The sequence below is a fragment of the Ranitomeya variabilis genome, chromosome 5 (assembly GCF_051348905.1).
Source record: "Ranitomeya variabilis isolate aRanVar5 chromosome 5, aRanVar5.hap1, whole genome shotgun sequence".
In the NCBI taxonomy this organism is placed as follows: domain Eukaryota; kingdom Metazoa; phylum Chordata; class Amphibia; order Anura; family Dendrobatidae; genus Ranitomeya; species Ranitomeya variabilis.
This window is the reverse complement of record NC_135236.1, coordinates 551,716,235-551,732,453: the sequence shown is the minus strand read 5'-3', so window position 1 is coordinate 551,732,453 and position 16,219 is coordinate 551,716,235. Positions and strand designations below refer to the sequence as shown.

The 16,219-nt window shown below is 43.6% G+C and overlaps 1 protein-coding gene across 1 annotated transcript in view; it reads left to right on the top strand.

Annotated features, from left to right (window-relative positions):
• Positions 1-14,163, top strand: part of LOC143773833 (ADP-ribosylation factor-like protein 3) — a 41,291-nt gene extending 27,128 nt beyond the window's left edge. The window contains exons 4-6 of the mRNA XM_077261169.1: positions 8,995-9,045; positions 10,224-10,409; positions 13,906-14,163. Of these exons, the coding sequence (XP_077117284.1) occupies positions 8,995-9,045; positions 10,224-10,409; positions 13,906-13,953 (285 nt within the window). The 3' untranslated portion in view covers positions 13,954-14,163. The remainder of the gene's footprint in view (positions 1-8,994; positions 9,046-10,223; positions 10,410-13,905) is intronic.
• The last annotated feature ends 2,056 nt before the right edge of the window (positions 14,164-16,219 follow it).

Sequence of the window (16,219 nt, the reverse complement as noted above, 5' to 3'; positions counted from 1 at the left end):
ATCGATTCACGGGTCTCTGATCTAGCGTCCAGGTCAGTGGTACCTGGCAGCTTGACAGGATATGAGTCTCTAAACTTCCGGGTTCCTCGAAGTGGCTTTTGATCACCCAGGGCCGCTGCAACATCATCTGTGAGTCCTGCTCATCTCTAGTTGGGACCTATTGATTTATTTTTTATTCCTTCATTCATAGTCAGAGCCAGCGTTGGACTGCAGCACCTTGGGCCCACCAGAGAAAATCATTCTCGGGGCCCACTATGTAGCTACATAGAAATAAATACAAGACCACCAATTATGAGGTAAAACGCGCTAATATCAGGGTATAATAAAAGGTAGAACAGGTCTTAATTATGTAGCAGGGGTTGAGGTAGCCCCCTCATAGAATAAAACGTAGCCCCCCTCATAGAATATAATGCAGCCCTCATATAGTATAATGCAGCCCCCTCATAGAATATAATGTAGCCCCCCTCATAGAATATAATGCAGCCCCCTATAAAATATAATGTAGCCCCCTCATAGGGTATAATGCAGCCCCCGCAGAATCTAATGTAGCCCCCTCAGAGTATAATGCAACCTCCTCTTAAGGTATAATACAGCCCCCCATAGAATATAATGTAGCCCCTCTCATAAGGTATAATGCAGCCCCCCTCATATAGTATAATGCAGCCCCCCCACAGAATATAATGTAGCACCCTCAGAGTATAATGCAACCCCCTCATAAGGTATAATGCAGTCCACTTATAGGGTATAATGCAGCCCCCTCATAGGGTATATTGCAGCCTCCCTCATAGGGTATAATGCAGCCCCCCTCATAGGGTATAATGCAGCCCCCCTCATAGGGTATAATGCAGCCCCCTCATAAGGTATAATGTAGCCCCCTATAGGGTATAATGCAGCCCCCTATGAGGGGGGTAAATAATAAATGGCTTCACCCAACCACTAACTGTGAGTGAAGAAAATGCTTTGGTGTTGTCATTCATATTCTCTGAAAAAAGGCCAAGAAAGCAATAATTCTGCTGGGGTATGTACAGTTTTGAGCACAACTGTATATATAAAAACAAACACAATACTCACCTCTCCTCCTCGTTCCCACGCTGATTCCGGCTCTGCTCCAGTATAAAAAGTTGGACTGCCATCTGCCCGACACTCAGCGGGTATGCAATGAAGTGACATCATAGCGCACCTGCTGTGTCTGAGGCAGAGGGGAGTGACGGGAGAAGGATCGCCATCTGATGCCCTCTCCTCCATTATTGCTTTCAACTGTATCAGCATCTATGAGCCATAGCGGCTGCATGGGCTGGGGGCCCCTGGGGGATCGGGGGCCCTGGTCTGCCAGCCCTGATAGCGGGCAGTGTTAGCCGCAGTCTGCAGTTAACACTGTCTGCTTTTAACGGAAAATTAATATCCACTCCTCTCCACGCCCATGGGGGCGTGAGGAAGAGTGAATATTCATTTCTCTTTAGCAGCCTTGCACAAATACTGTGTTTTTTGTTTTCTACAGACATCTGCACCAAGCTACACAATAAAAATCTTCTCCTTATTTGATGAGTTTTTGGTGCAGATGTGAAGCTGCATTTTTAATATGTTTTTGATAGCCCAGAAAAGTTTTGATTCTGCACTTAAAAATGTAACTGAAGTTTTTTTACATGTGTTTTTTTAGGTTCCACATAGAAGAAAAAAAACCGCCAAAACTGCACAGTTCAGCAGCATCCTTGAGCACACAGTGCGAGATTGTTAGGAAATCACATCCACTTTGCTTGGACAGTTAAACACAGCAGTATATACGTGTAAAAAAAGCAGAAAATATGCAGCATTTACGCTAACAAGGTCTTAATTACCAAGCAAAGTCGATGTGATTCCATGAAATAACCGCCCCGATGGTTAAAAGATGCTACTGAATTTCTTTTCTATAGGTTTCTTCTGAAAAAAGCGCAGAATCAAAGCTTTTCTGTAGTATTAAAAAAGTTAAAAACTCTGCTTCACATCTGTCCCAAAATTTCTTCAAATCAGATGGAAAACGCATATAAGAAATGCACCAAACATGTAATAACCAGGGAAGATTGTTATTGGGTTGCATGATGTGGACACCTGCACAAAACTTGCAGAAAAAAAGCAGCAGAAAGAATGCAGCATTTACTCTACGTGTGAACATGACCTTGGCATTACAGTTGTATTCAATTTTTTATGGGTTTAATGGAGAAAAAAATATTAATCATGACATTTTTTGCATCATTTACCGATCCTTGTAAATAATCTGACCGCTGTGTTGCGCAGGTCGTTACCATTGCAGGGACACAGATATGTCCATGTTATTTGCTGATTTGTGATTTTTAATGCGCTTTTTTATAGATATAATAAACATAACATTATTTTTTTCATTATCAAGTTTTTTTTGTTATTACTTTTTAGTAATTTTATAGGGTGAAAAAATCTTATTCTCCCTCAAAAATACAGGAAAAATATATATATCTTTATACCGTGTTAGCCAATAAATAGAAAAATATTAAAGTTTGAGAATCCTCAGTGGTTGATACCTTTTAATGGTTAACTGAAAAGATCGTAAGTGCTAACAAATTACAAGCTTTTCAGAGTGCCCAGGTCTCTTCATCAGGCATAGAATAACACAAAATCTCAATGTCTATAGAGATAAATTGTGTATAGCAATGTATTTCTATGTTCCCTGTATTCTGAATTAAAGAAAAAGTTTTTTTATTCATAGAAAATAAGTAAAAGTAATAACAATTAATTATGTAATTTTTTGTGTATCTCCAGTATGTTAATCCACAGTCTTAATATTACAGCTTATGCTTCTGAGCCACAAGCAATTGTGAAGTAATATGGAAAATGTTGTGTACTTGATCTGTATTGCAGGCTCTGACTCTATAGGCAGATTATGTAAAGAAGCATTTGTGCCCAATGAAGAGATCTCAAAAGTTTATAATTTGTTACCAGTTAGAAATTAACAGATATCAACCACTGAGGACTTCCTCTAAAATACAAATACATATAAATACTTTACTCTGTACAATGTATCTCTATGTAATCTGCCTATAGAGTCAGAGTCTGCAATACAGATCAAGTACACCAAAATCACCCTGTCACATCGCAAGTGCTTGTGACCCTGTAGCTTAAGCTCCTGCCTATAATGTTAAGGTTGTGGGTTCACAGGCCAAGGATGTATATTGCCATCCCTTATTACAGTGCCCTTATTAAGAAAAATAACAAGAATACTCTATGTAAGGTACTGCACTGTACACTATATAATAAGGGACAGCACCATATATAACTAGAAAGGATGGTACATAATAAAGGATGGTGTTTTAAATAATACAAGAGGAAACTATGTAACTAAGGACTGCACTATACATAATAAGTGAGCACACTATATGCAGCGCTACTAAGGGACTGTGCTATACATAAGTGAATACACTATATACTAAGGGACTGTGCTATACATAATAAGTGAGTACACTATATACTAAGGGACTATGCTATACAAAAGAAGTGAATACACTATATACTAAGGGACTGTGCTATACATAATAAGTGAGTACACTATATACTAAAGGACTGTGCTATACAAAATAAGTGAAAACACTATATACTAAAGACTGTGCTATACATAATAAGGATACATTCCTGTATCTGTGTGCAGTGTCAGTGTGCTTCACGCTGTTACAGATGCATTGAGCATGTCCTATTCTGATCCTCAAAATCGGATCATAAGAGGACATTCTCTGACCCTCACGGATCTCATTCTCAGATCCATGATTTTTACGGATGTGTGAATGAATCTATAAAACTCTACAAGTCCGTATACTATCTGATAAAAAGTCTGGCAACATACGGACATACTGTGACGCTAGTCACAACCCATGGCCAGGTCGTGAATCAGCAAAGTCAGATGTTCCAGGGTCAATACCAAAAGAGCATGTAATAAACCAAGGGAAAAATATTAAGTCGTAAGTCAGATCACATGCCAGGGTTAGAATACCAGAGAAATAGTGGATAAGCAAAGTGACAATAACAAACGGGTAGTCAGAACACGTTCTAAAGGTCAGCAGCAAAAGATCAGAACTTACAGCACAGGGTACAGGTGAACACACCAGAGAGCACAAACATTTGACTGGCAGTGATCTGGGACAGCTCACCTAAATAGCAGGGCAATTACCAAGAAAAGGGAGAACCTGTGGAAATCTCTGCACCACCAAGTCGGATAGGTCAACCGAACTGTCAACCAAAGCACCGACAGCTCAGCATGCCCAAGCACAGGATAGGATGACAGAGCTGTCCATCACAGAGTTCCAGACACTCTGAGCAGAGAAATCGTGACATCATGGTGACAAAAAAACTATCTACTATATAATTGTCTAAGGGGTACTTCCGTCTTTCTGTCTGTCTGTGCTTCTTTCTGTCGCGGTTATTAGTTCGCTGATTGGTCTCGGCAGCTGCCTGTCATGGCTGCCGCGACCAATCAGCGATGCGCACAGTCCGGAAGAAAATGGCCGCTCCTTACTCCCCGCACTCACTGCCCGGCGCCTGCATACACCCCTCCGCTCACCGCTCACACAGGGTTAATGCCGGCGGTAACGGACCGCGTTATGCCGCTGGTAACGCACTCCGTTACCGCTGCTATTAACCCTGTGTGACCAAGTTTTTTACTATTGACGCAGCCTATGCAGCGCCAATAGTAAAAACATCTGTTAAAAATAATTAAAAAAATAAAAAATGATTATATACTCACTTACGCCGCCTTTCCCGCTCCTCGCGATGCAACCGGCACGTTCCATTGGCACGGATGGTCTGGCAGAAGGACCTGCCATGACGTCACGGTCATGTGACCGCGACGTCATCGCAAGTCCTATGCGCCTGCGCGGAAAGGACATGCCGTGAGGTCACGGTCATGTGACCGCGGCGTCATCACAGGCCCTGCGCGAGCAGGACCTGCCATGACGTCACGGTCATGTGACCGCGACGTCATCACTGTCCCTGCGCGAGCAGGCTGGGACTGGAAGACGACAGGCGACTGAACTACAAGTATGGTGAATATGTTAGAACTACAAGAGGCCCTCGGATCGGAAGGTGAGTATGTTTATTTTTTATTTTTTAACCTGTGACATACGTGGCTGGGCAATATACTATGTGGCTGGGCAATATACTACGTGGCTGGGCAATATACTACACGGCTCTGTGCTGTATACTACATCACTGTGCAATATACTGCGTGGCTCTGTGCAATATACTACATCACTGGGCAATATACTACGTCACTGGGCAATATACTACATGGCTGGGCAATATACTATGTGGGCTGTGCAATATACTACGTCACTGGGCAATATACTACGTCACTGGGCAATATACTACCAATATACTACGTGGCTCTGTGCTGTATACTACGTCACTGGGCAATATACTACATCGCTGGGCAATATACTACGTGGCTAGGCAGTATACTATGTATCTGGGCAATATACTATGTGGCTGGGCAATATACTACGTAGCTGACCAATATACTACGTGGGCTGTGCTATATACTACGTGGATATGCATATTCTAGAATACCCAATGCGTTAGAATCGGGCCACCATCTAGTTTATTTATAAAAAAGCATCTTTACTGTGATAGCAGCAAAACATAAAAAACCTGATATAAATCTGGTATCACTGTAATCGCACGGACCAGAAGAAGTCTGTTTATTGTGCCTCCCAAAAATTGAAACAAGGCTTGGCTCACATTTATCCTGCACTCTCCACTGAGCGCTTACGTCAGAGTATTCCTTGTAAATCCAGATAAAACCCACATCTTTTTAGAGCACACGTGTGCGCGACCAGAACAGACGCCAAACACAGTTCAATGTCTCCATCTGCCTCATTATAGTAAGTTTTTCCATAGGGGTTTTACTTTTGAATAGCATCTTTGTGGTATTTAAATGGAAACTCCAGCTTAAGTTCTTAGCGTAAAACATAAGAATGTGATCCCGCCTTATACTGAAAGTGATCAAAAAAGACTCTACAGAATGCTGTAGATAAGCCCCTGATGCTGGTGGGCTTAGCTCATCTTCGATTTTGGGGGTGACAGGTTCTCTTTAAGGATATAAAAATGGAACTTTTGAAAATTGCAATTTTTTTTAATTTCCCCAAAATTGTGATATTTTCACAAATAGATGCAAAAAATATCGACCTAAATTTACCACTAACATAAAGTAGAATGTGTTACGAGAAAATAACTACAGAATCACTGGCATACGTTGAAACATTCCGGAGTTATTACCATATGAAATGGCATTGGTCAGATTTAAAAAATTTGGCCTGGTGATTAAGGTTAAAATTGGCTCTGTCACTAAGGGGTTAAAGGGCCACTGTCACCCCCTCCAGCCGTTATAAACTAAAAGAGCCACCTTGTGCAGCAGTAATGCTGCATTCTAACAAGGTGGCTCTTTTAGTTTTTGGTGCATGTATTCCCAAAATAAAGCGTTTTATAACTTCTCCAAAATACCTGTCTTTCGCCAGGGAGGCAGGTCCTCACCCCCCTGCTTGAAACGCCACACTGCCGTCACTCAAATCTTCAGGGGCGCTGGGCGCCGCCCCCTCCGCACTGATTTTGCATGAAATCCGGCGCCTGCGCTGTGTAGTACTGTCTGGTGCAGGCGCAGTGAGCTCTGGCCGTCTGACCTCACATGCAGTCTTGCAGACTGCGCCTGCCCCAGCCAGTACTAAACAGCACAGGCGCCGGATTTCATGCGAAAACAGCGCGGAGGGGGCAGCGTCTGGCGCCCCTGAAGATTTGAGTGACGGCAGTGTGGCGTTTCAAGCAGGGGGTGAGGACCTGCCTCCCTGGCGAAAGACAGGTATTTTGGAGAAGTTATAAAACGCTTTATTTTGGGAATACATGCACCAAAAACTAAAAGAGCCACCTTGTTAGAATGCAGCATTACTGCTGCACAAGGTGGCTCTTTTAGTTTATAACGGCTGGAGGGGGTGACAGTGGCCCTTTAAGGTATTTTGGTACCTGTGACTATCCTGCTCTCTTTCTCCTTCTCCCTCTCTTTAAGATTCTTCCTGTACTCACTCTCGTATCTCGTTCACATTCCTTTTGCCTTTCCCTTAGTTCTCCAATGTCACGTACACACCTTACCTACATAAGGGTTGGTTCCATGCGTCTAAGCAGATCTGGTGAACACTATGATGCTGTCATCACTGCTCTGTAACGTTGCACTTTATTTCCAGCCATTTGGCTGTTCCAATCTACAGGCCGGATAGCTGTCAGCCTTCTCTCCCAACTCCTCCATATATATATCACTCAGCTGTATGCTGAGAACAAAAAGATCAGCAGTACGAAATTGAACATCCTAGATCCTTATCTCCCTCAATATCATCTGTCAGGATAGAGTCGGGAGGATCCTATGGACATTAGACTGTTAGTTGAGTCTACCTGTATAGGGGGATTCAGCCGACAGTAGTCTAAAATTTATGGGGCTCTTAAGGTTGAATTCGGACATCTGAGTAACATGCAAGATGTCCAGACTGGCTACATTATTCTTGTTGAGTTTGGCTCAGGAGACCCGTGGCTGGTCCAGACATGAAAGTCCACGTTTGGACACTGTTTCACAAATGTTTGAATTCGACCTGACTTGCAAATTGTATTAGCATGGGTTTGTGTCAGGTTGTTTCCTTCATAATGAAGATTAAAGCATAGCTTTATCATATCTTGAAAAGGAAACAAGAGCTAACACTACATCTGACCCCTGTGCTGTGAACAGGTAATGGAAGTTGGTTATCACATTGAGAGCAGACAAAGTCTGTGCAAGAAGCTGGGAGGTGAGACTTTTCTGTATGGATAACGCACAAAGTCTTCAAAGTAACGTTTGACCAATGATGGTGCATTCATCGCCACCAGATTATAGTTATGAATATTGGGGGTTTTGTGACAGGCATAGGTCCTATAGTTATGGAAGATATATTTTCGGTGTTGTGACAAAGTGGCAAACATAATGCCTTTATTTACATCACTGTGCAATCTATGCTTCATAATATTGGCCAGATGGACAAAGTTAGATACGCCATGTCTCTTATCTATAGAAAGCTAAAATCATGATGGGAAATATGGCATTAATATCTCCAGCCTATGACCTCCAGGGAAGCAGATATCCTTAATATCGGAGATCCCATAATTTTTGGTACCTGAGCTGCATTCCATTTACCGTACTTGCCTCCGGCTGAGGTCACCAGGGAAAGGTAGGTAGGTGTGGCTTGTACCTGCTAGAAGCCAGATGGAACTTACAATCATTGTTCAGTGCTGGGAGATACAGCTTGCTGCAGGACTGCACCATTTTCCAATCAGAGCACTCCCCTCTGCTAAATCTGCACCATTTCTGTGATATCAAGTCTAGCACTTTTCTTTTGCTTATCTATTTTATGTGATTGCATATACTGTATTGTTTTGTCCCTTTTATATTATATTTTGTATATTTTTATAAGTACTGGTTACTTTTCCAATAAAATATATAAAATTAAAAGATTATTTCCTCGTGCTTTACAAATCACATCTCAGAAGCCTCGTTAGGCCATACTTTACCAGCAACAGGTGTCCAATCAGCCAGTATAAATGATTGGTGACGGCGGCTAGTTTTCTTGGGTTATTGCGGAGCTTGGCAGTGACCATACTGAAGTATATGTATTCCATGTGTTGGAATCCGGTGTGTATATACTATATGTCCACTCTGATGTGCCCAATAACCTGCCTAGTAGCGAAAGCAGCTGTTGCCTCGTCCCTCAATTGTCAATCAATTGTGTGATTGTCATGACCATTGGGGGCAGCGGAGTGCTATTCGTAACAAATTGGTGTCAGTGGTGTGATATCTGCGTGATCCTCTGGCTGTTCCCTGACACGGGTCATTTTGTCAACGCTATTTAAATGAAGTTTGATAATAGTAATTTTATAGTGGCTGTAGAGGCACTAGCATAAATAACAATATTTCTACTTTATTTCTTGCAGATCTATGTGGTCGACAGCGCAGATCGTAAGCGATTTGAGGAAACAGGGCAGGTATGCTCAAAACTGACTGAATCAATACATTACTTGAATTTTCTTTAAAGGGAACCTGTCACCCCCCTCAGGCATTTGTAACTAAAAGAGCCACCTTGTGCAGCAGTAATGCTGCATTGTGACAAGGTGGCTCTTTTAGTTCGGGTCCCTGGCACTGCTGAAAGAATTGTTTTTGAAATTTGTCCCTCATACAGTGAAATCGCCATGGGGCAGGTCTTTCCCCCCCAATCCAGACGCCTCACAGCCGTCACTCATGGCCTCTGCGTGCCGAGCACCACCTCTTCTTCCTTCAGTAGCGTTCCCGGCGCCTGCGCAGTTATTTTTTCTTTCGGGCGTGCACAGTTGCGCTGCCCTTCAAACTTACAGCACAGACACCGGGGACGCTAATGAAGGAAGAAGAGGCGGTGCCCGGCGCGCAGAGACCATGATTGACGGCTGTGAGGTGTCTGGATTAGGGGGAAAGACCTGCCCCCGTGGCGATTTCACGGTATGAGGGACACATTTCAAAAAAGATTCTTTCAGCAGTGCCAGGGACCCGAACTAAAAGAGCCACCTTGTCAGAATGCAGCATTACTGCTGCACAAGGTGGCTCTTTTAGTTACAAATGCCTGGGGGGGTGACAGGTTCCCTTTAATGACATTGTAGCGCAATCTGCAAGTGTTCTGAACCTGCCTGGCGCCTGCACTTAGACTCTCGCTGCTGTGAGGAAATTAACATTGTTCCTCTCGGCAGCATTTGGCGTTCAGCCATGGGGGTGGCGCCTGCACGGTTTCAGTCATCACTGTGTGCATAGAGAGCGGCGGTTGTAACAGCGCCTCCGGCACTGACTGACAGCAGCTCAGCATTAGATCCGGTGCCTCCTTTTCAACTGAAAGCTTGAACACTACCAAGAGGAATATAGTTAATTTCCTCCAAGCAGCAGGGCCAGGGCTCTAAATGCAGGTACTGGACAGGTTCAGAATGCTATTAACTTGCAAATTAACCAAATAACCCATATATTAGCATTTTTTTCATGTGACACCTTCCCTTTAAGACACAGTATGGAATAAATCTACTGTACTCATAGCAATACCAAAGATTGTGCTTCACTTTCCTGTAAGCTGAATTTTAGTATACAGATGTTTAGGGAGATTATTACAGTATGAACACCACCCTATCATAACCAGTTTTATATTTAGGAGCTGGCAGAACTGGTAGAAGAGGACAGTCTATTTGGTGTCCCACTTCTGGTTTTTGCGAACAAACAAGACTTACTGACTGCTGCTCCTGCTTCAGACATTGCTGATGGACTGAACCTGCACACCTACCGGGACCGCACATGGCAGATCCAAGCCTGTTCTGCGCTCTCAGGAGAAGGCATACAGGTAAAGCGCTAAAACCAAAAACTGCGGCAAACTGTTACCTGATGTGTATTTAGCAGGGCAGCTCTGTTTTGAAGGAATATCTACAACATACTACATATCTATCTGAACTCGATATTAAGGTACCCATACATCTTTGATAGGACGAACAGTTGTTTGACCAAAAGCTCTTTCTCTTCGGATACCCCCATAAACAATTCTGACATCCCCTTATCTATTGGGGTACAGGATCAGGTAGATGAAATCCAATTGCCCAATCCTCATCTACCAATATTTGTGGTGGTCCCCATATACACTAAATGTGTGACAGATCCAGTCTTGGTGGAGTCAGACAACTTTATTCTAATGTCTATGGAGGCCTTTCTAATGAGTATACAGGCCATTCTAATGTGTACGGAGGTCATTCTAACGTACTTGGAGGTCATTCTAATGTGTATGGAGGCCATTCTAACATGTATAGAACCATTTCTAACTTGTATAGAGGCCTTTCTAATGTGTATTGAGGTTATTCTAACGCGCAATGAGGTAATCCTAACATGTACGGAGGCCTTGCTGATGTGTTTAGAGGCCATTCTAATGTGTATGGTGGCTATTCTAGTGGGTATGGAAGCCATTCTAACTTGTATACAGGCCTTCCTAATGTGTATGGAGGCCATTGTAATGTACATGGAGGTCATTCTAATGTGCATGGAGGCCATTCTAATGTGCATGGAGGCCATTATACTGTCTATGAAGGCCATTCTAATGTGTGTGGCGGCCTTCCTAATAGGTATAGAGGCCTTTCTAAAGTGTATGGAGGCCATTCTAATGTGCATGGAGGCCTTCCTAATATGTATGGAGGTCATTCTAATGTGCATGGATGCCTTTGCAATACGTATGGTGACTTTCTAATATGTATGGAGGCCTTTCAAATGTGTATAGAGGCCATTCTAATGTGCATGGAGACCTTTCTAATGTGTATGGAGGCCATTCTAATATGCATGGAGGCCATTCTAATATGCATGGAGGCCATTCTAATATGCATGGAGGTTATTCTAATGTGCATGGAGGCTTTCCTAATAGGTACGGAGGCCTTTCTAATGTGCAGAGGTCTTTCTAATGTGCATAGAGGCCATTCTAATGTGCATGGAAGCCTTCTTAAGATGTATGGAGGCCATTTTATTGTGTACGGAGGCCATTATAATGTGCGTGGAAGCCTTCCTAATATGTATGGAGGCCTTTTTATTGTGTATGGAGGCCATTCTAATGTGCATGGAGGCCTTGCTAAGACCTCCTTCACATATCAGTGTCTCCAGTATGTGTGTTGACAGTTTTCACACGTGCTAGAAACACACAGGTAGACCCATTCAAATATATGGGTCAGCGCATGTCAGTGTGTTTTTACGGACAATGTGTTTGTGCACAAAACATGTTGACATGTCCATTTTTTGTTGGTAGCGTGGGCCGCAATACGTCCGGCCCCTTAGTTTTTCTAACTAGCTGAGGGGAAGCCAACAGCAGGGGCTGGTGTTAATATTCTTGGAAGAGACCAATAGCCATAAAGGTTCCCAGCCTACTAATAGCAGTTCACAGCTGTTTTCTTAGCCTTTTCTTGTTTTTTTAAAAAAAAGGGACAGAAAAAAAATTACATGTAGTCCCTCCTAATTTTACTAACCAGCAAAGGCTAAACAGACAGCTGTGGGCTGATATTAATAGGCCATGAAAAGGCCATTGATATTGCACCCCTCAGACTAAGAACACTAGCTCTCAGCCGCCCCAGAAATGACGCATCCATTACATGCACCAATTTTGACTCTTAGCCTTGGCTCTTACCACTTGCTCTAGTGCAGTGGCAAGTGGGATAATAGTTTTGGGGTTCACGTCAGCTATTTTTTGTCCGCTGACATCAGGCCCAGGGGTTAGTAATGAAGAGGTGTCTATCAGTCACCTCCATTGCTAACCCTGTAGTCAAAATTCATGAAGATACACACATAGAAAAGCCCTTTAATTGAAAAAAACACAGGACCACGACCCTCTTTTACCCATTTATTAACCTAAAAATATAAAATCAAATTAATCCTCATCTGTCCGCCGTTAATCCATAATGATGAGTCTCACGATGATCCAAAACTCTGCTACATTCGTATGGTTTGGTGAGCAGTGAAATCAGTAATGTGACCGCTCCCCACACCAGCCAGAACACATTGAGCTTAGCATGACAAAACGGCTCCAGTGACGAGCAGTGACATAATTAAGGTTACAGCAGGTCACAGGCAGCGTTTCCCATGGTAAGCTTTGGGAACCTGTCAACTGCTTTAACCTTACGAACGTCACCGCTCGCACCGTATTTCTGCAGTAACCGTAATTACATCACCACTCGTCACTGCAGACAGGAGAGGATTACTGTGATGTTTTTATTTTTTAGGTTAATACTGTATATGGGTAAAAGAGGGTCGGGGAGTGTTTTTTTTTCCAGTGAAAGGACTTTTCTGTGTGTGTGTCTTTATTTATTTTGACTACAGGGCTAGTTATGGACTGGATGCCAGCTGATATAAAACAGTTGACATCAACCCTAAAACCAACACACCAGGGCAAGTGGGAAGAGCTGAGGTTAAGTGCCAAAATTGGTGCATCTAATGGATGCTAGTGCTCTTCCTAGCCTATTAATATCAGTCAGCATCCTTCTGTTTAGCCCTTGCTAGTTAGTAAAATTAAGGGGGACCACACCATTTTTTTTGGTCCCCCTTTTTACTAACCAACCAGTAAAGCCTAAGCAAACAGCTGTGAGCTGTTATTGATAGGCTGGGAACCTTTCTGGCTATTGGCCCCTTCCCATAATATTAACACCAACCCCCAGCTGTTGGCTTTCCCTTAACTGGCTAAGAAAATTAAGGCGGGCCCCAAGCTTTTTTAAATCTATTTATTTAATACGCACTATACACAAACGGTGATAACTCCAACTCTCAGCAGCGTCGCCTGGTCACGCTGATTGCAGTGAGACCAGGTGACAATTATGAGAAATGATTCAGCACCCGGTGCCTGGGAACTGTTTTTTCCAAGACGTCAGTAGGTGTCACACTGATGATGCACACGGATGCAACATGGATGCCACAATGATGTGACATACAGACACGCATAGCACCAGTTCTGGTTTTCCACGTACCGGTAATATCTGGACTTGGGAAAGAGGCCTACTATATATGGAGGCCTTTCTAATGTGTAAGGAGGCCATTATACTGTATATGGAGGCTGTCCTAATATGTATGGAGGCCTTTGCAAATACTCAGGGATTATCTGAACAGGAAATTGTCCAGCTATGATTTGTTACAGTCACCTGGGTATACTTGCTATTTAGGACACTAAGCTACTGTAGTTGACAACCCATGCTGTGGAAATGACAATATTGGGAATGCCCTGTTAATTTAGCAGATGGTTGAAAATAATAATTACCCAATCAATCTTTACTAATGCAAAATGTAACTAACCACTAAAGTACTATCATGTGTTTCTATCGTTTCAGGATGGAATGAACTGGATATGTAAAAACATTATTGTTAAGAAAAAATGAAATGCCTGCTTCATGAAAGAAGAGCTGAGGAGAAACCAAGTATTAAATAAATATATTATGTGAATACATGATGATGTGCTTGCCATTGTCAAAAAAGAATAAAAATGTGACCACTGCATTACTAAATATTTTCTGTCCTCAACAATTATTAGCCTCCCCCCATGTGTCCACATGTCAATTCTAAAGACAAAGTTTACCTCAATTCTTCTCAGATTAGAAGCCCCTCCAACGATGAGTGCCTGCAGATGCCAATGTGACATGCAGAGCGCAGTGATCCCAGTACACCAGGCATGAGCTGGATCCATCCTTTTGTCACATGGAGGGTGGTGGCCATGCCTGGTGCCTGGCAGTCCGGTGCAGTGAGATAGTTCTAGAGAAATGGCGTGCACTCAGCTAGATATGGGGTAGGTGCAGGCTGGACCTGGAGTCGATCCAGTGCAGTGAGATAGGCACAAGGCTGTGGGTGTGTGGGGGTTAGCACACGTAGAACTGTCCCCTCGTCTTTATGATGTTTTGTGGCCTTCAGAGTCGGACTGGCTTGGTGGGATACCAGTGAAATGCCCGAGATAGAGGAAGAAGGGAAAAACAGTTTTAGGGGCACAGGCCCTTAAACAGCACAGGCCAGGGTCACCACCCAGCACACCGAGGTAAGTGCGGGGAACCTGGATAAACAGGGGGCCCACTTGCCATTAGCGACACTGACACGCTATGGTGCCCATGAGTTGGGAAACCCGGTGTCAGCGATGGCACCGCCACCCTCCCCCCCCCCCCCCACCTCAAATACTCGCCTCTCCCGAATCCAGTGTCTCCAGCATCTTCTGAACTCTGTGACGTCTCAGGGCAGAGGGCGTGATGATGTCAATACAGCACACACTCTGTGCTGAACAGTGCAGAGTCAGAAGACACTGAGGAAACCAAGCCTACAGGGAATGGGAGAGATGAATATTTGATTACATGGGGCCATTATACTATACGGAGCAATATATGAAGAAAATGACAAATGGATCCACAGACGGCTGCAAAATACCCTCCAAAACTTGGAGACAAACTGCACCCCCCCTTCCCCATCAGAAACAATATCGGTCGGGATCCTATGTAATCTAATTATTTCCCTGATGAAAGCTTAGCTTTCTGTAAATCGGGTAAAGCGATAAAATGAGACATTTCGCTGAATTTATCTACCACCACAAGAATTACAGTATTCCCTGACGACACAGGTAGATCGGTGATAAAATCGACTGACAAGTGAGTCCAAGGTCTACTGGGAATCTCCAAAGGTCGGAGAGTCCCCAGATGGGCGAGTAATGAGAGGTCTTAGAACGCGCACAGACAATGCAGGCGGCTACATACTCCTGGACATCCTGATGAGCACCAGGCCACCAAAAATGCAGAGTAAGAAGATCAGTGGTTGCTTTATTACCAGGATGTCTGGCCAACTCTGAATCATGATGTTCGATACGGACTCCAAGGGTATGTGCACGCGTTGCGGATTTGGCTGCGGACCCGCAGCAGATTTGACGCTGCGGATTTGAAGCAGTTTTCCATGCATTGTACTGTACCATATAAACCTATAGAAAACCAAATCTGCAGTGCCCATGCTGCGGAAAATACTGCGCGGAAATGCTGCGGTTTATTTTCCGCAGCATGTCAATTCTTTTCAGTTTTTTTCCAACAAAAATTTAAAATAACCAATAAATTTAGTTCAACTTCACAATTGTGTTCCACTTGTTGATTCTTCACCAAAAATTTACATTTGGTATCCTTATGTTTGAAGCATGATATGTGGGAAAAGGTTGAAAAGTCCCAGGGGGCGAATACTTTCGTAAGGCACTGTATATAAGGCCCAGTGCTCGAAAAAATCTCTCCACCATCTGAAGCGACTGAGAGTCAGACGGGAGAGAAAATGCCCATGCTTAGGGGTTCCCCTGAAGGAGTGAAATTACTACCGGTGAGGAGAGAGAAGACACAGGTATGCTGACAGAAGAATGTTATTTTTCTGTGAGGGGAGGCCAGGACACAAAGGCCCTGGTGTCCTCAGCCATGACTACGGTCCTTGATGAACCTTACAGGGTCTCCGATCCAAAGGCAGAGGGGCTGTCAGCCCCTCTGCCGGCTCCAGAACGCTGCAATCATGTTTGATCGCAGTGTTTCGGGGGCTAAAGTGCCGGGAGCGGTCCATGACCGCTCCTGGCACTAGGTACTGGGTGTCAGCTGGAAGTATCAGCTGACATCCTGCCGCGATCAGCCTTGCTCCCCCCGTGAGCAC